Genomic DNA, 27027 nt, shown 5'->3' with positions numbered 1-27027 from the left:
TGTGAGTAGCAGTATTCTAATCACCGGGAGGAATATTTGGAAATGGATGACTGACCTGGTCCTAGCTCACAGTCTAAAATGGGAGAAAACAGAGAAAAAGCAAATCAGTAGCAAGAAGAGCAAACGTAATAGTTAATCGCTGGTATTTTTTGAGTGCTTACTATGTGTAAGCACTGTTCTAAGCGCTTGGGAGAGTACACTACAACAGAATTACAATAGAATGGGCATGTTCCCTGCCCATAATGAGTTTACAATCTAGAGTAGCATTTTGCAGCTGGATAGAGGGTCATCTTCCAATCCTAAAATAACTCTCCATTTCCACCTTGGGTCTGCTTATCCAGATCACCACAATCTTCCCAACAATATATATTTGACATCTTGCTTAACCAGAGGAAATTGTTCAGTTAAAACCGTATCAGCTCGTAAAGAAGGAATTAGATAGATTGAAAGTTGACCAATCCACAGTGGGTTGTTAAACTCCAAGTTTCGGGACCTGAAGGGGAAATTAGAAATGTTAGGTGGCACAGACCTAAAATTAGGATAGAAATCTATAGCAACCATCCTCCGAGCTTCTCGTTACCATTGTGAAAGGCTGGATGTTTGGTGGGATGGCAGTTGGTCCAATCAAGAAGTGATTTTTCTTTGGTTCTTAGCCAATTTCATGTAATTATGCTTCTCTTGTCGCTTCTCCACCTCCCCATTGCGTGAATAATAGTAATAATAATGGTACCGTATTTGCTTGAAACCTTTCACTTTCTCTTGTGTTGATCATATGGGATTTCTTGGACAACAATACCTCATTTCCTCCTGTCTGTCCCCCATTGTTGATAGAGTTTTGTTCAATCTCAATCCTGCTCCTTCTCAGTTTTTGTCTTTTCAGGACTAAAGAATCCCAGTTTTTTTAGTTTCTTCTCCTACAACAGCTTCTCCATTCCCCTCAACATTTTAGAGACCTTTCACAGTACCATTCCCAGCTTTACTGAGTACAAAACTGTATCAGTCTATTGTATTTGTGGAGCACTCACTTTGTGCAGAACACTGTACCAAGCTCTTGGGAGAGTACAGTATAAGAGAGTGGCTAGACACGTTCCCTGTCTAAAAGGAGCTTACAGCCTAGAGAGGGAGGCAGACCGTAAAATGAATTACAGATATGTACATGGGTACCGTGGGGCTGAGGGTGGGACGAATGAAGGGTACAAATCCAAGTTCAGGGGTGAAGCAAAAGGGAACGGGAGTAGGGGAAATGAGCGGTTAATATAGAGCCATCCCATGAATCAACTGGGTTATGTTTCTTTGAAATGTGGTTGTGTGACAGTAACTGAATTCCCCATAGTCTTACGGGTTCAATCATTCATTCAATCATATTTATTGAGCACTTCCTGTGTACAAAGCACTGTACTGAGCACGTGGGAGATAACAGTAGAACAATAAACAGACACATTCTCTGCCCACAACCAGCTTACAGACTAGGGGCACAGTCTGTGCTATAAATTAAGATCTGCTTCAGAACCTCTTGGAAAAGTCATACAAAATTCTGTTATGTGACATTCTACGCTAGACCAAAATAGACTGCTTAATCGATTTTTGCATTCTCGTCTCACAATCTTGACAAAAAGCTGCTTGGAATGAGCCAAGGCTCCTTGATTTCAATGTGCCCTACTGGTTTCAACCCAGATGAACCACTGCCTGAGGCTACTTTTGATGTAACCTTACTCTTGGCTTCTGGTTTTCTGATTTCGCCTCGCCATGCTGCAGTCGTTCGGGTAGCCTCCTCTCCCAGAAAGCTCCTGGTGTGTCTCCCCTGGCCCAGCTGTGATAAGATTAAACAAGGTTTCAATTCTAGAAGACTAGCTTTGTTCTAGAACTTTATTGTTTGTAATCCCAAGTTGCCATTTGTCCTGTAAATTTGTTTTTTTTATTTTAACGTATGGTATTTAAGTGCTTACTCTGTGCCAGGGTACTAAGTGCTAAGAGTGGATATAAGTAAATCTGGTTGGACAACGATCCCTGTCCCACGTGGGACTAACAGTCTTAATCCCCATTTTACAGGTGAGGGAACTGAGGCACAGAAAAGTAATAATAATAATAATGTTGGCATTTGTTAAGCGCTTACTATGTGCCAAGCACTGTTCTAAGTGCTGGGGTAGATACGAGATAATCAGATTGTCCCACACAGGGCTCACAGTCTTCATCCCCATTTCACAGATGAGGTACCTGAGGCACAGAGAAGTTAAGTGACTTGCCCAAGGTCACACAGCTGACAAACGGCAGAGCCGGGCTTAGAACCCGTGACATCTGATTCCCAAGCCCAGGCTCTTTCCACTAAGCCACGCTGCTTCTCAGAGTGAAAAGTGAAGTGACTTGCCCAAGATCACACAGCAGACAAGTGGTGGAGCCAGGATTAGAACCCAGGTCCTACATTATTATTAGAGGCCCCGGGCTCTAATCCTGGCACCACCATTTACATGTTGTGTGACCTTAGGCAAGTCACTTAACTTCTCTGGGCCTCTGCCAACTGATTCAACACCTGTTTTCCTTTCTACCTGCTCTGTGAATCCCAGGTGGGAACTGCTTATCCTGTATCTACCCTGGTGCTTAGCACATAGTAAGCACTTTTTCATAGTATTTGTTAAACACTTACTGCGTGCCAGGCATTGTACTAAGTGGTGGGCTAGGTACAAGGTAATCAGGTTGGACACAGTCCCTGCCCCACTTGGGACTCACAGTCTTAATCCCCATTTTACAGATGAGGTAACTAAGGCCCAGAGAAATGAATTGACTTGCCCTAGGTCACGTAGCAGACAAGTGGCCGAACTGGGATAGGATCCCAGGTTCTTCTGACTCCCAGGCCCGTGCTCTATCCACTAGGCCACGCTTAACAAATACCGGAGTTATTACGCATCCCCTACATTTTTATCGACTTATCGGCTGGCTGATTTCACATAGCTGTTTGTCTTGGATCTCTGCCTTCAGGGCCCAGGTATCTATCTGCATCTTGCAATTCTCGAATGATTGTCTCTGGGTCTTTTGACGGAGTGCTTAGTCTGTTGAACTGGAAGAGTTCCCCAGAGGAGGGGAAGAGTATTGTAACACATTGAGATCAATCAATCAATCAATCAATCCATTAACCAATGGCATTTATTGTCTGCTTCCTGCCTGCTAGGCACTGTGCCAAGGACTTAGTGGGCAGACCCCCTTTTAACATCCTCCAGCATGGCAGTGCAGAATATACCGACTAGAGCTGGGTACACATCCGTATTTGACCCGACTGGTGACGAGGAACGGATTGAACAAAGTACCCCAACTCTTTTATATTCGTTCCATCGTATTTATTGAGTGCTTTCTGTGTGCAGAGCACTATATTAAGACAGTACACTATAACAATAAGCAGACACGTTCTCTGTTACGGCCTGTGGTGTGTTCATGATGTTGTCTCAGAATCTCTATGATATTTTCAGGGAAGAGACGTTTCTTAAGCAGTTTCCAGAAACCACATCTACTGATGGTGGCAAATGCTTTCTTAAAAGTCAAAGACAACTGTCCAGCACTGCAGTGCTTGACACATAGTAAGTGCTTAAATATCATAATTATTACTGTTATTACTTGGACAATAATCAGATCTTTTGGGTTCTTTTCTCTTCCCTTCTTTCTGGTGCCCATTTAAATCATCGCCGTATCTGAGCACACAATGGTTTTATTCATTCATTCATTCAATAGTATCTATTGAGTGCTTACTATGTGCAGAGCACTGTACTAAGCACTTGGAATGTACAAATCGGTAACAGAGACAGTCCCTGCCCTTTGACGGGCGCACAGTCTAATCGGGGGAGACGGACAGACAAGAACAATGGCAATAAATAGAATCGAGGGGATGAACATCTCATTAAAACAATAGCAAATAAACAGAATCAAGGCGACGTACATCTCATTAACAAAATAAATAGGGTAATGAAAATATATACAGTTGAGCGGATGAGTATGGTGCTGAGGGGAGGGGAAGGGAGAGGGGGAGAATCAGAGGGAAAGGGGGGAAGAGAGGGCTTAGCTGAGGAGAGGTGAAGGGGGGGTAGAGAGGGAGCAGAGGGAGCAGAGGGAAAAGGGGAAGCTCAGTCTGGGAAGGCCTCTTGGAGGAGGTAAGCTCTAAGTAGGGTTTTGAAGAGGGGAAGAGAATCAGTTTGGCAGAGGTGAGGAGGGAGGGCGTTCCAGGACCGTGGGAGGACGGGGGTCAGGGGTCGACGGCGGGATAGGCTAGAACGGGGCACGGAGAGGAGGTGGGCGGCAGAGGAGCGGAGCGTGCGGGGTGGGCGGTAGAAAGAGAGAAGGGAGGAGAGGTAGGAGGAGGCAAGGTAAGAAAGCCTTGAAGCCTAGCGTGATAAGGAATAGGATTATGGATGCCATTTTTCCATTTTTGTTCCTAGTGCGCAAATATAATAAGATGTTACTTTAAGGGCAAAAAAAAAAATAGGTCATGGGGCAAATGAAATGGATCAGATAAGCACTATAGTTGGTTCTAACTGAACTATTCTAGTTTCGAGATAATGTCAAGATATAAAGTGACCAAAAATCAGGTGCCAAAATTATTTGACAGAACTATGTTTAGGATATCAAAATGTTTTAACCATATGATTCTGAGGGTTCATTTTAGTTAGAACAATGCCATTTTTTTGCAGCGATATTCAGTGACTTGGATATGTTTTCAATGTCTTGCTACTTGAGTGGTGCCAGTTAGGAAAGACTCCGGAGCATCATACTTTGAGAGGGCCTTCTTTTCTACCACTGTGTTGCCGATCAAGGCTTAGAATGCACTGCTTCCTTGCAGAGAGAGCAGGGTGGTGATGATGTAGTAGAAGAGCCAAAAATCGATTGAACTGATCTCTTTTTAGACCCACAGGAAATGAAGCTTAAGGAGAGAGAATTTTCTAAGTGCTCATTAAGCATTCCATTTTAGGGAATTTGGTTGTTAGGAATCAGTTGTGATGTGCTTTTGGAATTTCTGTCTGTATTTTGCTTGGGCTGCAGTTTATACCTGCCCCTAATTTTTGATGGAATTAGGAAACAGTGTAGCTTATTGTTTTAATGAGATGTTCATCCCCTCGATTCTATTTATTGCTATTGTTCTTGTCTGTCCGTCTCCCCCGATTAGACTGTGCGCCCCTCAAAGGGCGGGGACTGTCTCTATCTGTTACCGATGTGTACATTCCAAAAGCTTAGAACAGTGCTCTGCACATAGTAAGCGCTCAATAAATACTATTGAATGAACGAAAGACCTGGGTTCTCATCCTGCCTCAGCCACTTGTCTGCTGTTTGACCTTTGGCCAGGCACTTAGGTTCTCTGTGCCTCAGTTTCCTTAACTCTAAAATGGGGAGGCAGTACCTCTTCTTCCTTCCTACTTGGACTGTGAGCCCCATGGCAGACGAGGATTGGGTCCAACCCGATTATCTCATATCTACCCAGCACTTAATATAGTGTATGGCACATAGTAAACACTTAAAATAATGATTATTAATAGTGCTTTCATTTGACATATAAGTATAATATCTATTTGCCCTTGACATTTTGATTATTTAGGGAATTAGAGAAATGATGAAATAGCTATACAGGTGAATTAGGGGTGAAAACCCATAAGAATATTTTTTCCTAAGAATCATTTTTTTAAATTTAAATTTTCATTATTTGGCACTGTATTATCTGAGGGGAAACACAGCATAGTGGACCAGATTTCTCTTACATTTCCAGAAGATTCTTCTAGAAGCAGTGGATTTGTTGTGTTCTGCCAACTGCTATTGTTAACCATTTTCAACCATCTAGATTCTTATTGGCTTGTGTGCTATCTTTAATTTTATATCATGATTATACTTAAACATTGGAACAGTTCTATTTGTTTAAACCCTAGTTTAACCTGATTATTAACAATTAAACTCTGGTTTTTCTTCTTACAGTTAAAGCGTATTCAAATTTATTGGTCCCCTGCTCCACAGATTTAGCTCAGTGTGTGGTGTATTCAAACAGAATTTTGTATTTTTAATTAGGAGATTAGACAAGTAATTCCAAACGGAAAAAAAAAAAAATATGCCGGACATCACATCGCTCCAAAACCTAGTATAGTAGAAGTCTGGGCATAAACTGTTGTTATAGCGTCATGTATCAGGCAGGCTTATTTTTCATGCAGTATTTAAAAAAGTGGACATGTGCAGAAACTGCAAGCACAATTAGCGTCAAGCAGATAAATCCCACTCTAATCCTGTTTACGGTCTGCATCAGGCAGATGTGCCAAGATTGATTTAGACAAGCCCTCAGCTTACAGTAATATTTTTAAAAGTGCCATCCACCATTCTATTTTTATTCAATCTTGGCTAAATATTCTTAAGTGTTGTTGTTTTGCTGCTCTAGCTCACTAAGGTAACCTACTTTTAGGCAGGTTCCTGCTCTTCTCTCAGAGTGACAGGATAACCTGCCGGAGAGATTATCTTTATTCCCTGTAATTAAATTGACTTTTTTTTTTTCCAGAAGATACAACAATAGGAAGTGGGTGCTGAATTAAATAAATAGCATGATATCCAATAGATGTATACTTTAATCCCTTGCAAGAACAGATGGTACCCAGTGTCTTTGTAAGTAATGTGAGAGGACAGTTAATGTTCTGAAACAGCTAGCTATAACCAATATGATACTAATGAACCAATAGTTCTTAAATGACAAAACACATGCCCAGAGCCTAAATTATAGGTCATTTGTACAAATATAATTTTACTGAGCAGGATTGAAAGAGTTTTATGCATGTTTCTTAGACTGGATTTTGTCTGATCAAGTCATTTTAATGGGAAAGCGTTAGATATCTCATTTGCCACCTCTGAAAAGAAAAATAGATGTTTAGTCATTATGAAACTCAAATCATGTTGATAACACATTTTCAAAAAGGCCTGCCTCTTGTGCATACTTTTAATAAATATATTTGGCCCACTTTTCAAATGACACTATTTTCTGTTTTCGTGAAAGCACACTTTTTTTTTTCTGGAGGTTAGTCAGGAGATTTTTGTTATATTAGTAACTTGGCACGTATGTTACGAATTTAGGAATACAAAAGAAAATATACTGGAAAATTTAAGCAGAAACATCTTTCTTCAGGTGGCAAAGGAGGTTTCAAATTTTGAATGTGAGTTTGTGAATGAAGAGCACTGGTTTTCTTGTTCACATAGAGATGGAGTGAACTAGTGACAGCGTGGCTGGTTTATTGAATAGTGAGTTTTGGTCAGTCGTCACCCACAGAGTATGCATGTCATGGACATTGTAAGTTCCTTCTCTTAGTCAACTTACGGTACTTTATCTGTAACCTGTTTATCCTGGGTTTCATCTTGGATTTAGGCATTTTGAAATATCCCCAAGTTTGAGTCCTTTGGGGGCCAAGGACCTTCTGAAAATCCTATGATTTTCCTCTAAGTTATCCTCAAAAACTTCCATCTTGCTTCAGTTTATCCTTCCGGTTGATCTCCCAAATCCATCAGTCTGACTCGGAGGCTAGCCAGAGGAACTAGCTTTGGAACAACATGAGGTGACTTCACCTCAAAGAGCCTTAGTTTGCCCGTGAAGCCAGGCATCAGGCTGACACTCAGAAGGACAGCTGGTTCCTTCCTCCCACATCTATCTCAACTTTATTGAAATTCACATAAAATAATTCCCGGGTGACCTGTTCTTAGAAAAACAATATTTTATTTTTTTTAGCTTTCCCTCTTAGCTAATATTTTCCATCAGCTACCAGGTCACCGATTCAAACGGCTTTCATTCTCGAAGATCGTAAAACATGCAGATTAAGAAAACACAGACTTCCTGATGGGCACTGTTAATACTTATAAATTCTGAGAACTGGAGTCATGTTCAACACTGTCAACTAGTCTCTGAGATTAAATAAGGCTGGATGGTTTTGTCTGTGTCACTCTGATGTTTTTTCTTTGTGTTTATTTTACATTACATGATTAAAAAAAATATGGAGCAAAATCTTCCTTTTAGATTCAGAACCCTTGGCACCCAAGAAATTTATGAACCACGATTTGAGTCCTGCAGAAAAGTGGCCTGTGAGTTGGAGTGAGTAATCTGATTCACGTAGTTATCCGTATTTTCTGAATTCAGAGTTGAGCACATTCGTCCAAAACCTTCACGTTTGAAGTCGTCATTTACCTTCCCCTTTAGGCTGATCTCTGGCAGATGGCTAGGTGGGTCATTCATGAGTAAGTACAACCCACCAAGTAATTCCGAGCGGCCTTTTTTATACAATCTAGTGGGCAGTGATTCTCCTCCAGATTTTGCAGGGAGCACAAGAGCTCTTGCCTGTGTTTTCTGACCTTGTCAGAATGGAAAAAAGGCAAAGAAAATCAGCTGCTTCAGTCTTTTATTTCAAAAAACACGTGTGTGTGTGTGTGTGTGTGAGTGTGTGCCTCTTGCCTGTGTCTGCGACTGAAGATTTAGCCAGGTTTGGGGATGAGGGATCACATTGGAAGGGTGGAAGAGAAAAAAGTAAGATTTACAGGGAGCCTGGAAAACTAGCTGAGTCTGTCAGGAATTTGTATGAGGTGGAAAAAGGGGGGTGTCTTATAAGTGCTCTAAGCGCACAGAAACACTGATTATGCTGACTGGCTCAAGAGAGGAGTAATTTTCTAAAGACCTTTTGATTTCTGCCAAAATTTCCTGCCCCTCCCCCCCCGGCTTTTTTGTTTTTAGGAATCATTGACCTAATTAAAGTAGGTTGTAATCCTGGGTTTCATGTTTGCATTGACTTCCATTCTGTTAATCAATCGATGGTATTTATTGAGTGCTTATAGATCACTGTACTAAACGCTTGGGAGAGTACACTACAACAAAATGAGCAGATATGTCCCCTGGCTCATTAACCACTGTAATGCTTGTCCATCCACTCAGATATTGCATCAATCAAAAAGTAAGCATACAGTGTTTTAAAATATTTCTAACTTTAAGCCTGGAGAAATGTATGAAATCACTTACACGTGATTAGACTTCTCTGATAGTAGTAATTGTATTTCTAGGCACCCAGTGCGGACTATGCACTCTATTAAGGACTTGGGAAAGATGAATGGAAGAGAAACACATTCCTTGCTTTCTAGAAACTAGTACTCTAAAGGGAGAGGCAGAAAAATTTACAAATAGAGGGATCAAAATAGGTGAATGAACAGTTGAATAAACATGTATATGTGCAGTTGAATAAACACGTACAGGTAATGGCTGAGGATAGGTATGATTGCATGTTATACGTGAAAATGTTGTTTCACTCCCTCCTCTATCTTCCTTGGCCGTAATGACCTGGCCACGTACTTTATTGAGAAAATTGAAATGATCAAACGTGATCTCCCTAAAATCTCCCTTGCTCCTCTCCAGTCCCTTCCTCTTGCTCTGCTCCTTCTCGGACGCTCCCATCTTTCCCGGCAGTAATGCAAGAGGAAATCTTTCTCTCAAAATCCACCGACTACGCCTGCACATCTGTCTCTGTTCCTTCACACCTTTTCGAAACACTTGCCTCCTCCCTTCTTCCCTCCCTAGCTGCCTTCTTCAACTCTTCACTTTCCAGTGGCTTCTTCTCCTCTGCTTTCAAACTTGCTCATATTACACCTATCCTAACTCCGCACACCAGCTTAATTATCTACCCCAGGTCTTAGAAGGGTCTGACGTATAGTAAGCACTTAACAAATACCACAATTCTTCTTCTTCTTATCATTATTATAAAGTAGCTGGTCAAGGAAACAACCATCAACAATTGCAAGCGTTGAATGAATTCACGTCCGCTCTTTTTCATCCATAAGCTTAGGTTTCACGCAGTATAATTTGACAATTTCCCCTTTTTTCTAGGTGATTCCGAGGCATCCCCTGCTGAGAAGGAGGAATTGCTTGAGCTCAAGGACATATTCTCAGTGAAACTGAAAAGGCGACGTTCAGCAAAACGGCAAAGTGGTGGTACTTTGTTAGGGATCACACTTTTTGTATGCAAGAAAAAAGAGCAGAATAAGCTAGAAGATTACACCGTTCATCTTCACAATTTAAGTGAGGACCACTGTGATTTGTGGTTTAGACATTTAAAGACAATCTTAACCGGTAAGTATTTGATTTGAGGAAATGATTGTGATTCTGTAGCCTAAACACAGAACAGTATGAGGGGTGCGATTTGGATTTTATTAAGGTTTAGTTAGGAGAGTACTCTCCCAAGCGCTGAGTACAGTGCTTTGCACACAATTTGAATTCAATAAATTCAATTGAATCAATGAACAAAAGAAGATCTTTTTAACTATCAAAATACCACTGTCTTCTAGACTATATCAAGGGCTAATATCCTCTTTGATTTTCGGGGCTTGTGGAAAAACCTCCTACCAGGTTCTAGTGAATCAATACTAAAAAATAAATACTATTATTACTAGGCCAGAAGGGGATCATTATTTCCCTCCCGTTAGATTCTCCACTGCATCCGATACCAGGGGATAGAGCATGGGCCTGGGAGTCAGAAGGTCATGAGTTCTAATCCTGGTTTTACCACTTAGCTGCTGTGTGGCTTTGGGCAGTTCACTTCTCTGTGCCTCAGGGACCTCATCTATAAAATGGGGATTGAGATTGGGAGCCCCATGTGGGATAGGGATTGTGTCCAACCCAATTTGCTTGTATCCACCCCAACGTTTAGTACAGTGCCTGGTGCACACAGTAAGTGGTTCACACATATGTTAGGACTATTATTATTAACTACCCCAGGATTTTAGGCTTCTGAAGGTTGAAACCATGGGGAAATTCTGGCAAGGGGCATAGCTTGCCTGGAAATTGGTATCCCCGTATCCTCGACATCTCTATGCCAACATGCCTTGGTCCACACCTTGTTTTTGGACAAAACAGACCCACTGCACATGGGCGGCATGTGGGCTTGTAGAATGATTACACACCCCGAGGGAAGAAGAGGGAACTCCTTCATCTAAAGATGTTTTTCAGGAGATTCCCCCATTGCCCCAAACTCTGGACCTGAGTCAAACTCCAAGATCAATCCACTGTATTTATTGAGCAGAGTGCTGTACTAAGCGCTTGGGAGAGTACAGTGCAACAGAATAGGTAGATAAGGTCCCTATCCACAAGAAGCCTACTGTCTAGAAGGGGAGACTGTCATTAATGTAAATCGATATATTGTGAATACGTTTGTGAATGCTGTGGAGCCGAGTAGCGGGAAATAAAAGGGGCAAGATATAGAGCCAAGATACGGCTCCATATTTGGGTTGAAGCTTTGTTCGCAACTATGGATGTTGGCCATTCATTCAGTCGTGTTTATTGAGTGCTTACTCTGTGCAGAGCACTGTACTGACTGCTTGGGAGAGGTCGGTGCAACACTAAACAGACACATTCCCCGTCCACACCTTCTAGAGGGCCTTCCTTTGGAGGGAAGGGAAGAGCTGGATATTCCCAGGACTGAAGCCCCATCGATATATGCCTCCTAATACAGTCCAAATCCCCAGCGAAGGATTTCTGTGGTGCTATTGAGACATGGCACAAATTAAAAGCACAACTGATATGATATTTTAGTGGTAGTTGAAGAATTATACCAAGAATGCTTCTATTAGCCAGATGAAGGCTTTTAGTTCTCTCATTCAACCAGTTGGTAAATCCTGCCAGATTTCCTGGATCCTCCCCCCCCGGCCCCTCCATCCAAATGACCACCGTCCCGATCCAAGTGCTACTCAGATCCGGGATAAACAGCTGTATTGGCTTCGCAGGTCATGGCCGTCTATCAGAATCCCATAGAATTTAGATTTATACTCCAGGGCATTTCTGCATGTTACAATTTCATTATCTAGTCATGTTCCCGCGCTTCTGCTATCGACAACAATACCGTTGCTTCTTTCTCCTCCTCTATTTGTGTCTGTCTCATCCATTAGATTATTAACTCCGTGTTAGGGGGTGTGTCTCATTAATTCCAAGAGACACATTAATCAATTTGAAGGTGGTTTTTTATGGTATTCGTTAGGCACGTAACTAGGTATCAAACACTGTCCTAGGCCCTGGGTTAGATAGAGGTTCATCATCATCATCAGTGGTATTTATTTATTGGGAGAGTATAATTCAAAAGAGTTGGTAGTCACATTCCCTGTACCCAGCAAGCTTAGAATCTAAGGTCGGGAATCCACTGGGGTGGATAGAAGTTAATCAGGTCAGGTATTTATTATGGCATTTGTTAATTGCTTACTATGTGCAAGGCACTGTAGGAAGCTCTGGGTAGATACAAGCAAATCGGGTTGGATACAGCCCCTGTCCCCTGTGGGGCTCAGAGTTTCCATCCCCATTTTACGGCTGAGGTAACTGAGGCCCAGAGAAGTAAAGTGACTTGCCCAAAGTCACAGAAACAGGTAGCGGAGCTGGGATTAGAACCCACAACCTTCTGACTCCCAGGCCCGTGCTGTATCCATTATGCCATGCTGCGTCTGTTAATCAAGTGTTAGCACTGTACTAAGCACTGGGGTGGCACAAGGCAATTATAGACTTCAGACTAAGCCCCTGTGGGCAGGGATTGGGTCGGCCAACTCTGCCATCTTGGACTTTTCCAAGGATTTAGTACAGTGCCCTGTACGTAGTAAGTGCTCAATAAATACCACTGAAGGATTGAAAGTGTGCAGTTCAATGGTCTAAATGATTGATTGACTAGATGGGTCAGTGCTCACACATTGGTTGATTCTCCTCACTTATCTTTTAGCATTCTACGGGGGACGATATGGAACTACATAGAACACATTTCATTTCTCAAAACTCTTACATCTTTCATCCTGGAGTTATTGTAGTCCCTTTGAGCCCACAAGGAATCAGTTGTTACTCTTAAGGATCAAAGAAAATTGGAATTTCATTCCTTCATTCAATCATATTAATTGAGCACTCACTGTGTGCAGAGCATACGTGGCTAATGAGCTGTTCAGTCAATTTCTAGGCACCAAATCTTGTTTAGTAGTAGTAATGGCATTTATTGAACCCAAATGAGTGCAGAGCACTGTACTAAGCATTTAGAAAGGTTCATTAGAATAAACTTTGTGTCAAGCACTGTTCTAAGAGCTGGGGAAGATAGAAGATAATCAGGTCAAACACGGTTCCTGTCCCCTAAAGGACTCACAGTCTAACTAGGAGGGGAAGCTGGTCTTGAACTCACATTCGGTAACTGAGCCACAGAGAAGTTAAGTGACTTGTCCAAGGTCACTCAGGAGGCGCGTGGTGGAGCCGGGAATAAAACCCAGGGTCCCCTGACTCCCAGGTCCTTGCTCTTTCCACTAGGCAATATTACTCCTCCCTGAAGAAATTTACCTTCTAATGGGAAGCTACACATCAAAAATATTTACAAATGGAGCAGGTAGCCTAAATAATGAATGTACAATTGAATAAGCACATGTACCCAAGTGCTGAGATTGGGAATAAATAAATGCAGAAGTGCCGGCGATGATACAATTGGGGGCGTTAGAAATATTGTGGGAAGGTTGATTGGAGAAAGATGTGGGATTGGAGGAGCTTTGAAAACCAGGGAGAGCTGTGGGCTGTCGGATATTCTGGGACGAAGAGGAAGTTATAGGCTGGGGGGAATGGTGGGAGCAAGATGAGAGATCTGCAGGCCGTAGAGTGAGGTAACAACCGGTTCAGTGTCTCTTGCTACGCCTCTGGGGAATGCGATCGAAATGCAGAGTTCAGTTCCGCCCACCTGCCTTCACAGTGGAGGAGTTTCCAGAGTTCTTTGTAAAGTTTTAGTCTTATTTGGCTGGTTATGGCATTTATTAGTCTGTTAGTCATATTTATTGAGTGCTTACTGCATGCAGTAAAGTGAGGTGATAATCATTCCAGGGGCATTTGCTTCATATCTGGAGAATGAGAGTGAAATGGAGAGGTAGGTTCCTGGTATATCCTACAACCTGTACACACACCTACCTTTTGAATTGGAGGAGTTTCTGGAATTCTGTGTACAATTTTAGTCTGATTTTACTGGTTATGGCATTTTTTAGTCAGTCGTATTTATTGAGCACTAACTCTGTGCAGACCACTGTATTAAGCACTTGCCCACAGTGAGCTGAAAGTGCTTATGAGGTGCTGAGTCCTGAGGTTACTATAATATAATTATATCCACCTTTGCCCCTGTCTCACTTCCTAATGTGGAGTTCGGTCACAGACGAGTGTATCGTTCTCAGAGCGGCCATGGTGAATTTTGGATCTTGAATTAGGCTCTGAAGCCCCAGTACAGCTCGGTTGGCTGTGGTGCTCATTAAGATGACTTTTGGGGTCCTGATCACATTTTCCTCGACCTAATGATTTGCCCACATGTTTCGTAGGCCTCGCTTGTGTCTGTGTGTCCTTGCCTACCTGACGTACAAATCAACCAATCAATGGTATTCACTGAGTGCTTACTATGTGCAGAACACTGTAGTAAATGCTTGGGAGAGAACAGCCTAACAAAATACACATCAATGGTATTCACTGAGTGCTTACTATGTGCAGAACACTGTAGTAAATGCTTGGGAGAGAACAGCCTAACAAAATGAGTAAACATGCTCCCCGGCCAGTACATATAATGTTACCATTCTGCATATACATGCTTACTGAAGGATCTAGTTTCAAAAGACTGGAGGCGAAATCCCATCCAATATAGGTCTCATAATTCATTTTCAGGTGAACACTCCTAAATTTTGAATTTTGGAATTAACTTATATTAGCGACTACACATTTTCCTGCTTCATTTCAAAACTCTGATTATTGAGGTATTTATTTTCCTTTGCTAGAACTAGATGTTAGAGTGGAGCACAGGAAGACCAAGAACTGAACCAAGCTTCATATATATATAATTGCACTGTTGCATTTTATTTTCTAATTACTTGAAAATGAGACCATAAGCAAAATTGGTTACACGTAATTTGAAATTAGCATAATGAGCAAAGGGATAAATTGTTTTAATTTTTTTTTTTTATTGGGAGGCTTTTTTTTCTGGCCATAAGCCCCTAAACATTTCAACAGTGTTCCTGTGAACAGGGGACTTTAAAGATCTTATCTGAACCTAAAAACTGAAAAAGAAGTGAAACTAGAATATATAATCTTTTAATTATGAACCAGGAGACACCATTTTGATGCTTCTGGGGGATGTCTCTTCTAGGCACTGTCAGTTGAAGGAATGAAAGATTGATTTAAAAAATCACTTTGGGTAGTTCAATTTTAGCTTGCACAGATCATAATGCATTTTAGTTAGCTTTTCTGAGTTGAAGTTTTATAATGATGCTAATTATGCTATCTTAGTGCTTACTCTGTGTCCAGCACTGTCCTAAGCACTGTGGTAGATAGACCACAATCAGATCAGAACAGTTCCTGCCCCACCTGAGCAAGCAGCGTGGCTCAGTGGAAAGAGCCTGGGCTTCGGAGTCAGAGGTCAGGAGTTCGACTCCCGGCTCTGCCGCTTGTCAGCTGTGTGACTGTGGGCAAGTCACTTAACTTCTCTGGGCCTCAGTTCCCTCATCTGTAAAATAGGGATTAAAAGTGTGTGAGCCCCACGTGGGACAATCTGATTACCCTGTATCTCCCCCAGCGCTTAGAACAGTGCTCGGCACCTAGTAAGCGCTTAACAAATACCAACGTTATTATTAAGTAGTAACAGGAGAACGGGTATTGACTCCCCATTTTACAGATGAGGAAACTGAGGAACGGAGAAGTTAAATGACTTACCCAAGGACACCCAGCAGGCAGATGGCAGAGCTGAGACTAGAACCCAGGTCCTCTGACTCCCAGGCCTATACTCCTTCCATTAAGCCATGCAGCTTCCTTTCATAATTAAGGTAACTTGTTGAGCACTTACTCGATGCCGAGCTCTACAGTAAATGCTGGGGTAGGTACAAGATAATCAATTTGGACACAGTCCCTGAATGTGGAGTTCGCATTTCACATAGGAGAAAGGAGGATTGAATTCCCATTTTACAGATGAGGAAACTGAGGCACTGAGAAGTGAAGTGACTTGCCAAAGGTCACCTAGCAGAGTCAGATTTAAAAGCCAGGTCCTGTGACTCCCAGAAACTGTTCTTGAAAGGAAATATTTGTTTTTCCCAGAAGCTGAGTGGCCCAGGTTAAGGAGCCTTTAGCCCAGAGAGAGTCAATGAGAGTGCGACAAGCCTGGGCCTCTCCCACTTGTTCTATTTTCTTGTTAGCAATATTCAAATTTCTTATAACCTCCAACTGAAGGCTAGCAGGAACCAGCTTCTTTCAGTATCCAGTAGTGCGCTTTCTTAATCGGTATAAATGACACAAGGCACTCTTTCTCCCTTGGGTTTTTCACCAATCTCTATAGCCTTTCTAGCTCCAGGGAGTTGTGTTTGATTAATGATTATATTTTCCCAAAACTTAATTGCTACTCTCCAGTACTAAATCGGGGTCCTTTGCAAGTGCCGCGCAGAGAACACTGAAACCCTCCACTCTTCAAACATCGGTAAGTTTTGCGACGGACGTTGCCGTTTTGTGATGCATTTTGAAATGTCTCATGAACCGATCAAGGGTATTTACTGAGTGCTTGCTATGTGCAGAGCACTGTACCGAGCGCTCGGAAAGGTACGATATAATCGAATTTCCCGCTCATCAGGAGCGGGGTGAGGGAAACAGGCAGAAGGGCCACAGCAGTGCCAAGCTGAAGCGGGAAGTTGGGCAAACAGGAGGGCCAAGTGGTGATTACTAATTATATTAATAATATTTATGGTATTTCAGTGCTTACTATGTGCCAAGCACTATTGTAAGTGCTGGGGTAGATACAAGGTAATCAGGTTGGACCCAATCCCTGTCCCATATGGGGCTCACAGTCTTAACCCCCATTTTACAGATGAAGTAACTGAGGCACAGAGAAGGAAAAAGACTTGCCCAAGGTCACACAACAGTCAAGTGGCTGAGCTGCGATTAGAACCCATGTCCTCTGACTCCCAATCCCATGCTCTTGCTGCTACTCAGCTCCATCTTCTCAGTCTTTCCTGAGCACCCTGGGGAACAATTACCTCCTGTGATATTATTATACCGTGCTCTCTCAAGCGCTTAGTACAGTGCTCTGCACACAGTAAGCACTCACTAAATATGAATGAATGATTGTTAATCACGTAGACTTTTCTTGAAGTTTAAGGGTGTTGGATCATTTGGTAACTTCATTTTTTTTTTTTTTCAAAACGTATGAAGAGTTAGTAAATAACCACCTTCACTGAGCACTTACTATGTAGTGACCGACATCTTAAGCCCTTGGGAAACACGGTAGAATACGTACTCAAGGAGCTTAATGTCTAGTGCAAAAGGTGGACATTAAAAGAAACTACAGGAAGGGGAAACAACTGAGTAAAAATATGTACGTAAGTGAACGGGGGAGAGGTGGGGAAAGGGGGAGGTGAATATCTAAGTGGTTAGGGGGTACATATTCGATTGCAGAGTTGACAGAGTAGGGAATGTGTTTATTGTTACACTGTACTCTCCCAAGCACTTCGTACAATACTTTGCACACAGTAAATACTCAAGAAATACGATTGAATGAGGGAACGACCTTGGGCGAATCACTTCACTTCTCTGTGCCTCAGTTCCCTCATCTGAAAAATGGGGATTCAGTACCTGTTCTCCCTCCTACTTAGGCCGGGAGCTGCATGTGGGCCAGGCGTCGTTTCTGACCTGATTGTCTTGTGTAGACCCCCGATGCATAGTACTTGGCCCTTAACAAATGCCATTATTATTATTATTATTATTATTATACAGATGCATAATGAGGAGGAGCTCATGTGGTCTTTGTGGGCTAAAGTCCAGGCGGGCTGCAGGCAGAAGTGGGCCGGCCCAGCAGGTAGAGGTGAGGACAGATGGGAGGCGAAACAGGATAGTCAACAAGCAGATGTCAGGGCTAGCGAAAGGCTAAACCGAATTAGCAGAAGGGCTAGGGTCAAGAGAGAGCCTGGGTCGTCTGGCATTGAGGACAGTAACAGCCTCCAGTGGGGTCAGCCTGCAGGTGGGACCTGCCCAGGGCTACAAGTTCACCTTGGAGTAGTTACTGGGTCTGGGGCTCTCTCTCTCTCTCTCTCCCCCTCTTCCCCTTCTCTCCATCCATCTCTCCCCCTTTCCCTCTCTCCGTCTCTCCCTCTCCCCCTTTTCTTCCCCTCTCTCCCGTCTCCCCAGACCCACGCGTTCTGCGCCGTTAAGATCCAGGAGCCGCGGGCTCTGGGTTATTCACGGCTTACGGGTGGAAAGGGAATGAGCGTCTCGAGACGGGGATAAGGAAAATGATTTCCTTGGAAAAGGAACTGGAGCGGTAGTGTCTAACAAGTGGAGGATGTGGTAACTGTGAAGAGGTATTTTGGCATGGAGTATGCTGCCGGAACCACTGAAGAAAAATGAAGTCACTAGTGTGAGTGAAGCCAGAGTCGCTAATCCCATTCGTGCCATTAGGTTTTGGTTTTACTAAGCGCTGTTTGACTATCCGCAGTGACTTTTAGGAACCCGACTCCAGCATTTTGCCAGGAAAAGTTATATTAGCGTTTTCAGGACTGCGTTACGTAGCTTTTTTCCCTCCCGCAACAATTGACAAGGACATCTCTTACAGGGAAACTGGAATATGCTACTGACTTCTTACATTTTTTTCTCATTAAGAACAAAAGACTAAATACCAAATTCTACGAGGTATCCTTTTTAAGCACTGTATGTTGTAGCACTGCTTTTCACACATTGTACTAAGTTAATGTGTCTGGTGAAGGGACCTATTCAGAAGTGCTTTATATTTATTCAGAATTTTTTATTGCACTTATGCCAGGAAAGCTTTGGTAACCAAAGTAACTACATCAATAGAGTTAGACACTAGCTAAAAATGAAACTTGCCTTTATTGTGCATACATTATTGCAAGTGTGAAAATCACAGCTTGGATTATTTTTCTGTTGTACTGCCAGATCCACACTCCAAAATTTAGGCATGTTTTACTAAACCGCACTGATTTCTCCTCTAGGACGACTGAGGATAATTTGGATTGTGTAATGTTAACATTTCCAAGTTTAATTCTTCATAGTTTATCTTTGGTGTGTCACAGCTGGACCCAGCCTATTTAAATGGTTTGTATCATTCATATTTTCCCTGAAAAATAAGATTTCACAAAAGCTGTCATCTGGGTACAACAGCACATGTTCTAAAAACTGTAGATCTTCTAAAAATAATACTACCTTTCGAGACTGTCCAGATATATTTTTAAAAAAGAATTCATTGATGAGCAATGTACAAGATATCAATGTATAGCATTTGATTACCTTTTCTTATTTCGAAGCTTCATCTTTGAAGGCATCGTGACGTATTCCTAGTTTATGTTTCTAAGTGTCTTCAGCGATCATGGATTATACACCTATGGATTTAACTGTCTTAGACATTATCCATTTTTTTGAAACAAGAATCAGTGCATATTAGGCTGAAACAGCATTATCACGTCAGGTGATTTCCTATAGAAAATTACCTGATTGTGTTTAATCATTTATACCTGGCTAGTGGGTGTATCCATTCTTAGCAATGGACGATTGTGTCCTCTGCCATTTGGACTTTATATATTAAATTATATTATTATATTAATAATATTAATATTCATCCATATTAGAATGAAGTATATTTGATTTTGAAGATGTCAGACATGTCATTTAAAAATGAATATTACACTTGAAAATGTAATTTTTATTCTAGGGTATAAGAATTTGATGCGTCAGAAAACTGACCAAAGCGGGGGAAAAAAACCCCGTAATTTGTTAGAATTTGGCTAATGTTAGGTAAAAACCCACTTATGAGTTTACCATTAATGTTACATATTAACTGGGGTTTAGTTGAACATTAATAGCAACTGTGTAGTCTTAGTTTGCCCAGACAAAATCTTTGTCTCTTAGCCTGCAGATTGTGTGCAAGGAACGGCTCTGTCACTTCTTTAGGTAAAAACAATTGTCAACGGACACAGGAGTGGGAGTTGACTGCAAGCTCTTAACTTTTTTGTAAACATGAATCTATTTCCATAAAACTCCGCACCAAAAACGGCACAGATGTGAGTCTGAGAGTGGCGTCTCTGCAGACTTATGAGCCTTTGTTTAGAGAACACCCTGATTAACCCTCACCCTTCATGGTTCATTGATTCACTGATAGATCAAGTTTAAACTAGTATATATTAGCACATTTGTTACTTAGAGGAACAGTTGGCCATTCTGTTTTACACTGCCGACTCACTTCAAACTGGGCCACTAAACTGACTCTAATAGAATATGAATTGTGAGGCCTCCAAAAGACTGAAAAACAGTCAGCTGTGGATTGACACTGAATCCTACCCAAATTCCGTATAAATAGGAGTAAATAAGGGTGGCCGCTTCCACGATCGTTTTCCGAACCATTTGAATGAATAATTCGGTGTTATACCGAATTTAATTGGAGATGAAAGTTAGTTCCCGATCGATGAAGACTCAAGATTGATGCGTATCACTTTTTATGGTTGGGAAACAGTTACTTTCCTAGATTTTTTCAGGGCCAGTTTTTTTGTCACGCTGTTCTATCCAGGAATGCTTGTTGACAATTCGTGATAATTTGTACTTCCACAGTGGACGTTATTTCTAAAGCTGGAAGTGTTGAGCAATGAAGTGGAATCTTGCTGGCCAGTGAAATAATAATCATAATAATTATGGTATTCTTTTAGTGCTTACTGTATGCCAGGCACCATTCTAAGCGCTGGGGTAGATACAAGGTAATCGGGTTGGACGCAGTCCCACACAGGACTCACAGTCTTAATTCCCATTTTACAGATGAAGGAACTGAGGCATGGAGAAGTGAAGTGAGTTGCCTAAGGACACACAGAAGACAAGCGACAGAGCTGGAATTCGTACCCATGACCTTCTGACTCCCAGGCTGGTCCTCTATCCACTGGGTCATGCTGTTTTTTAAATAATAATACCTATGTTTCTAGGTGGTGCTTTTATTACCAAGCACCTTACATTAATGAGTTATTTACTCCTCTCAACACTCCTGTGAGGCAGGGTTCGAGTAGTTTTATCCCCAATTTCCAGTTGGGAAAACTGAGGCACTGAGGAGGTGAAAACAAAGGCAATGGAATATTTTCTTAGAATTTATAGATCTTCTTTAAAGTTACAGATTAAGCAGCATGGCCTAGGGAGGGTGTCCTAGAAGGTGGTCCTGGGAGTCTGAGGACCTGAGTTCTAATCCCAGATCAGTCACTTGCCTGTTAGATGACTTTGGGCAACTCATTTCACTCTTTTGTGCCTCAGTTACCTCATCTGGTAAAATAGGGATTATAATTATTATTAATGATAACAATAACAATGGTAATTGTGTAAGCGCTTACTGTGTGCCGGGCACTGTACTAAGCGCTGGAGAGGATACTCCCAGGTCCATGCTCTGTTCACTATGCTATGATGCATTTCCCTTCTCCTTTTCCCCATCTTTCCCCGAATGACATCAAGCCAATTGAGTCAATCTGGCCATACTTACTATTATTGGCACCTAGTAAGCGCTTAACAAGTATTAGAGAAGCAGCGTGGCTCAGTGGAAAGAGCCCGGGCTTTGGAGTCAGAGGCCGTGGCTTCGAATCCCGGCTCCGTCACTTGTCAGCTGTGTGCTGTGGGCAAGTCACTTAACTTCTCTGTGCCTCAGTTACCTCATCTGTAAAATGGGGATTAAGACTGTGAGCCCCACGTGGGACAACCTGATTCCCTTGTGTCTACCCCAGTGCTTAGAACAGTGCTCTGCACATAGTAAGCGCTTAACAAATACCAACATGATCATTACTAAGCACGGGGAGAGTGTGAGTGATGGGTCAGTGGAGAAAGTGTTGAGGAGGGTGAGGTACGGTTATGCTAGTTGGGGAGGAACAAGTAGAATAGCTTGAGGAATAGGAGGTGAAGAGAGCAGATACGTGAGGTGAGATCATTTATTGAGCACTTACTGTGAGCAGAGCACTGTACTATGTGCTTGAAAGAGTACAGTAGAACAGAGATGGTAGACTTGTTCCCAGCCCACGAGCTTCCTGACCAGAGGGGGAAAGAGAGACTTAAATTATGGATATGTACATAAGTCCTGAGGTGCTGAAGGTGGGGTGAATAAAGGTTACAAATCCAAGAGCTAGGATGATGCAGAGGGAAAAGGGATGGGGGAACGAGGGCTTAGTCAGTGAAGGCCTCTTGGAGAAGATGGGATTTTAATAATGATAATAATAATAATGTTGATATTTGTTAAGTGCTTATTATGTGCAGAGCACTGTTCTAAGCGCTGGGGTATACAGGGCAATCAGGTTGTCCCACATGAGGCTCACAGTCTTCATCCCCATTTTACAGATGAGGTAACCGAGGCACAGAGAAGTGAAGTGACTTGCCCACAGTCACACAGCTGCCAATAATAATAATGTTGGTGTTTGTTAAGCGCTTACTATGTGCAGAGCACTGTTCTAAGCGCTGGGGTAGATACAGGGTAATCAGATTGCCCCATGTGAGGCTCACAGACTTAATCCCCATTTTACAGATGAGGGAACTGAGGCACAGAGCAGTTAAGTGACTTGCCCACAGTCACACAGCTGACAAGCGGCAGAGCCGGGAGTCGAACCCACGACCCCTGACTCCCAAGCCCAGGCTCTTGCCACTGAGCCCGCCAGGCGGCGGAGCCGGATTTCGAAGGTGGAGACACTGATGGTCTTTTGGATTTGAAGGGGGAGGGAATTCCAGGAAAAAGGCAAGATGCGGGTGAGGGATTGGAGGTGAGTTAGATGACATCGAGGCTGCTGTGTTAGAGGAGTGAACTGAACGAACTGAGTTGAAGTAGGAAATCAATACTGAGCCCTTGGGCGAGAGCAATATAACAGTGTGATAGATATATTCCCTGTGCACGTGGATAGGAGGGAGCAAGGCGATTGCTTTAAAGCCAGAGTAAGTAGTTTCTGTTTAATGCAACCACTGGTGGTACTTGAGGTGTGGGGAAATATAGACTGATTTTTAATTTTTTTTTTAGAAGAAATGATCGGGCAGTTGAGTGAAGCATGGACTAGATTGGGGAGTGCAGGAGGCAGGAAGTTCACTAAGGAGGCTGATGCAGTAATCGAGGTGGGGATAGAATAAGTGCTTGGATCAATGTGATAGCAGTTCGGATGGAGAGGAAAACATGGATTTTAGCAATGTTGTGAAGGTAGAAACGACAGGATTTGGCGATGGACTGAGCACGTGGGTAGAATGAGAGAGTCGAGTCGAGGAAAATGTCAAGGTTATGGGATTTTGAGACGGTGGTGCGTTTTAGTCATGTTTAGTTTGAGATGTCGACAGGTGGAGATGTCCTCATGGCGGGAGGAAATGTGACACCGCAGAGAAGGAGAGCTCAGGGCTGGAGATGGTAGTTGAAGTCATGAGACCAAATGAATTCTCCAAGGGAGTGGGGTGTGTAGATGAAGAAGAGAAGGGGACCCAGAACTGAGCCTCAAGGGATTCCCAGATTAGGTGAGAGGCAGAGGAGGAGCCCTGTGAAAGAGCCTGAGAATGAGCGGCTAGAGAGATAAGAGGAGAACCAGGAGAGGACAGTGGCAGTGAAGCCAAGGCTGAATAATGTTTTCGGGAGAAATGGGTGCTCGACAGTATCAAAGGCAGCTGAGAGGTCGAGAAGGATCAGGATGGGAGTAGAAGCCATTAGATTTGGCAAGAAGAGATCGTTATTGTACCTCCAGAGGGCTGTTTCCTTGGAGCGAAGGAAGGCGAAGCCGGATTGGAAGGGGTGAAGGTTTGAATTGGAGGAGAGCAAGTGGAGTTAACTGTCATAAGCTCAGTCAAGGAGTTTGGAAAAAAAAAAAGGGTAGGAGAGCGATGGGGCCATAACTGGAGAGAGCTGTGGGATCAAGGAGAAGTTGAAGCCAGCAGTGAAGAAGGTAAGAGAATGGGGAGCAGGTGCTTTAGGAGGTGAGAGGAGATAAGGTCAATAGTGCAGGTAGTGGAGGTGGCTTTAGAGAGTAGGCTAGAGTCCTCCTCTTGAAAAATAGCAGGCAAATCAGAGAAAGATAAGGAGAGGGTAGTAGATTGGTGAGGAGGTAATAGAGAAACTTTGGGAAGTCCTTGCCTGTCAAGAAAGTAATTGATGAGGTAATCGGGTAGAGACACTAGGAACTCAAACATTTGGGAGAGTTGATGGGGTGGTGAACATGGGGATTTGACGAGGGAGGAATAGAGCTGAGGTAGAGCCGGGCAGAACGAACATCTGATAACGTCACATGGGAAACAGCATGGCCTGATGGAAAGAGCACGGGCCTTGGATCCAGAAGATCCTGGATCTGTCACATTCCGTCTGTGAGATCTTGGGCAAGTCACTTCTCTGTGCCCCTGTTTCCTCAAAGGCGAGAAATGGGGATTCAATACCTTCTCCCTCCTATTAGACTGTGAGCTCCGTGTGGGACAGAGACTGTAACTGGGCTGATTAATTTGTATCTACCCCAGTGCTTAAATCAGTGCTTGACACATAGTAGGCGCTTAACAAATACTAATTAAAAAAAAAAACCCAAACAGGTGGATCCCTGCGGCTTCCACCAGCTGTGTTGGGTTTCAGTGGTGCTGGCATGGAGGAGGGAAGAGTGACTCAAGGATGGAATTTAGGGCCCGTATTTCTCCATCAAGGGAGAAGACGGTAAATTGGGGCGTCTTAACTTGGGATAAGAGGAGTGTTCAGCGTTTGGAGGTTGTGGTAAGGTTGAGGACCAGGTATGCAGGGGAGGATGTGGGTTAAATTAACCAACTGATTGTATCGACTGAGTGCTTCCTGGGTGTAGAGCACTGTATTAAGCACTTGGGTGAATACAGTATAGGAGAGTTGGTAAAAAAACAAAACAAAACAAAAAACGTTCCCCGCCCACAAGGAGCTTACAGTCTAGAAGGGGAGATGGGCATTATGAATAAATAAATTACAGGTAGTTATATAAGTGTTGCAGGGCTGAGGGTGGGGTGAAGAAAGAGTGCAGATCCAAGTACTAAGGGAGGCAAAGAAAGAAGTGAGAGAAGGGGAAAGTAGTAAGTCAGATTGGGGTAAGGCACCATCGGTGAGGTTGGATATGGAGCCAGGCTCCTGGTTGAATCCACCTAGCGTGTGTTCACGCTGACGTGGGACGACTCAAGAAGTCGAAGGAAATGGAAGACAGTGGGATTGTGACCCTGGGAGTGGAAGGTGGGTGATAGGGGATTCAAAGGAGGAGAAGGAAAAAGGGAGGGAGATCAAGTGAAAGTGGAAGGACGAGAAACAGGCCGCCGCCTCCTCCCCCTTCCTCTCTGGAGATGAGAGAGTGTGAGAAGAGAGAGTGTGAGAAGAGGAGGCCAGTCAACAGCGAGAGAGAGCTGGGTCTTGGGGATGGTGAGGAGGAGGAGTGAAGCAAGCCAGACACAGATCAAGGAGGAAAGGAAATTTATCCACAATGAATCGAGAGTTCCACCAATCACGGTGGAATGGAGGTGTGGAAGGGGAGGCAAGGAATAGGGGATGCTGGGATACGGGTTAGATGTGAGGTGCTTGATGGTGGTGGGAGGAATGAAGAGAAAGGAGGGGAGGGAGAGGACTTGGCGGGGAGACTGCCCCGTAAAAGATTGAAAGATCCTCCTTCCTCAGGCAGTTGAGCCAAATGCTACGGCCTCTGCAACGTATTCTCCCAGGTGCTTAGTACAGGGCTTTGCACAGAGTAAGTTCTCAATAAATACGATTGAATGAAAGGCATGAAAATCAATCAATGCCATTGAGCATTTACTGTGCGCAGAGCACTGTACTAAGCACTTGGAGAGAACAATACAACAGAGTTGGTAAACACATTTCCTGCCCACAGTGAGCTTACAGTCTAGAGGAATATGTCATTCAACCTCTCGATACCCTGTGTGCCTTGCACAGAGTAAACGCTCAATAAAATACCATTAACCGATGCCAGTTTCTCATCTGTACACAGCGAATGATGTGATCTCTCCTTACTTTAAAAGGTCTGATGAGATGATGAATGTGGAAGCCAGGTTGTAAACTCCTTGAGGGTGGGGATTATCTACCAACCTTACTGTGTTTTCCCTAGTACTTGGTTTAGTGCTCTGCGCAGAGTAGGTGCTCAGTAAATACCACTGATTGAAAAAACATTTTTAGAAGAATAAAAGCAATATACAAGGGCGGGGGTGGCATTGGAAGTTCATTTAGATAAGCAGCATGGTCTAGTGGAAAGAGCACGGATCTGGGTTCTAATCCCAACTGTGCCGGTTGCCTGCTGGGTGACCTTGGGCAAACCACTTAACTTCTCTGTGCTCGCTCTTCTCATCTGTTAATTTTCAGATGTGGGCTGACTTTGATATTTTATCAAGACACCTTCAGCTCGGCCTCGGTTCTGCTGGAGAACTGGGGGAAGGGGCAGGGAAGGAAGGGGCCAGAGGATCAGGAAGGAGGGTCCTAACAGAGCCAGGGCAGAGAGAAATGGGATCCTGATGCCTCCACCCTTCTGGTCTGCCCCAGCAACAGCTAAGGGGTATTGTTGCCTTATGGTTTACCCTGACTTATTTCGGTGGGGTGGGGGGTGTGTGTGTGTGTGTCAATCGTATTTACTGAGCACTTCCCGTGAGGAGGGCCAAGACAAGTACTCTGCGAGAATCTAGTTTCGTTTGAAGAGGAATCAAGCAGTTAGAATGTATGTGAAGCCGCGTGGTTCAGTAGAAAGAGCACGGGCCTGGGAGTAGGAGGACCTGGGTTCCAATTCCACCACTTGTCTGTTGCGTGACCTTGGGTAAGTCACTACTCCGGGCCTCAGCTCCCTCATCTGTAAAATGGGGTTGAGACGGTGAGCTCATAATTCATAATGCCCATCTCCCCTTCTATGTGGGACCCTATGATATCTGCCTCAGAGCTTAGTACAATGCCTGGCACATAGCGCTTAGCAAATACCACAACTGTTATTATTCGGCACTGGTTGGGACCTCAGCAATGGCCTCAGCACTCCACTAGTGATGTAAAATAGAAACTACTCATGGGAGAGTACATTTAGGCCCTGGAA

The 27027-nt window shown here is 43.3% G+C and overlaps 1 protein-coding gene across 4 annotated transcripts in view; it reads left to right on the top strand.

The window, feature by feature from the left end:
* CERKL (ceramide kinase like) overlaps positions 1–27027 on the top strand; it is a 92366-nt gene that overhangs the window by 22613 nt on the left and 42726 nt on the right. For all 4 annotated transcript variants that reach the window (XR_005660382.1, XR_005660381.1, XM_029072239.2 and 1 more), the window contains exon 2: positions 9854–10096. Coding sequence is in view for 2 of the 4 variants with exons in the window: in XM_029072239.2 (XP_028928072.1) it covers positions 9854–10096 (243 nt within the window). In the remaining 2 variants the exon portion in view is untranslated. The remainder of the gene's footprint in view (positions 1–9853; positions 10097–27027) is intronic.

This window comes from Ornithorhynchus anatinus, chromosome 9, assembly GCF_004115215.2.
Source record: "Ornithorhynchus anatinus isolate Pmale09 chromosome 9, mOrnAna1.pri.v4, whole genome shotgun sequence".
Taxonomy (NCBI): Eukaryota; Metazoa; Chordata; class Mammalia; order Monotremata; family Ornithorhynchidae; genus Ornithorhynchus; species Ornithorhynchus anatinus.
Note: the sequence above shows the minus strand (reverse complement) of the source record. Positions and strands in the feature narration are given on the sequence as shown.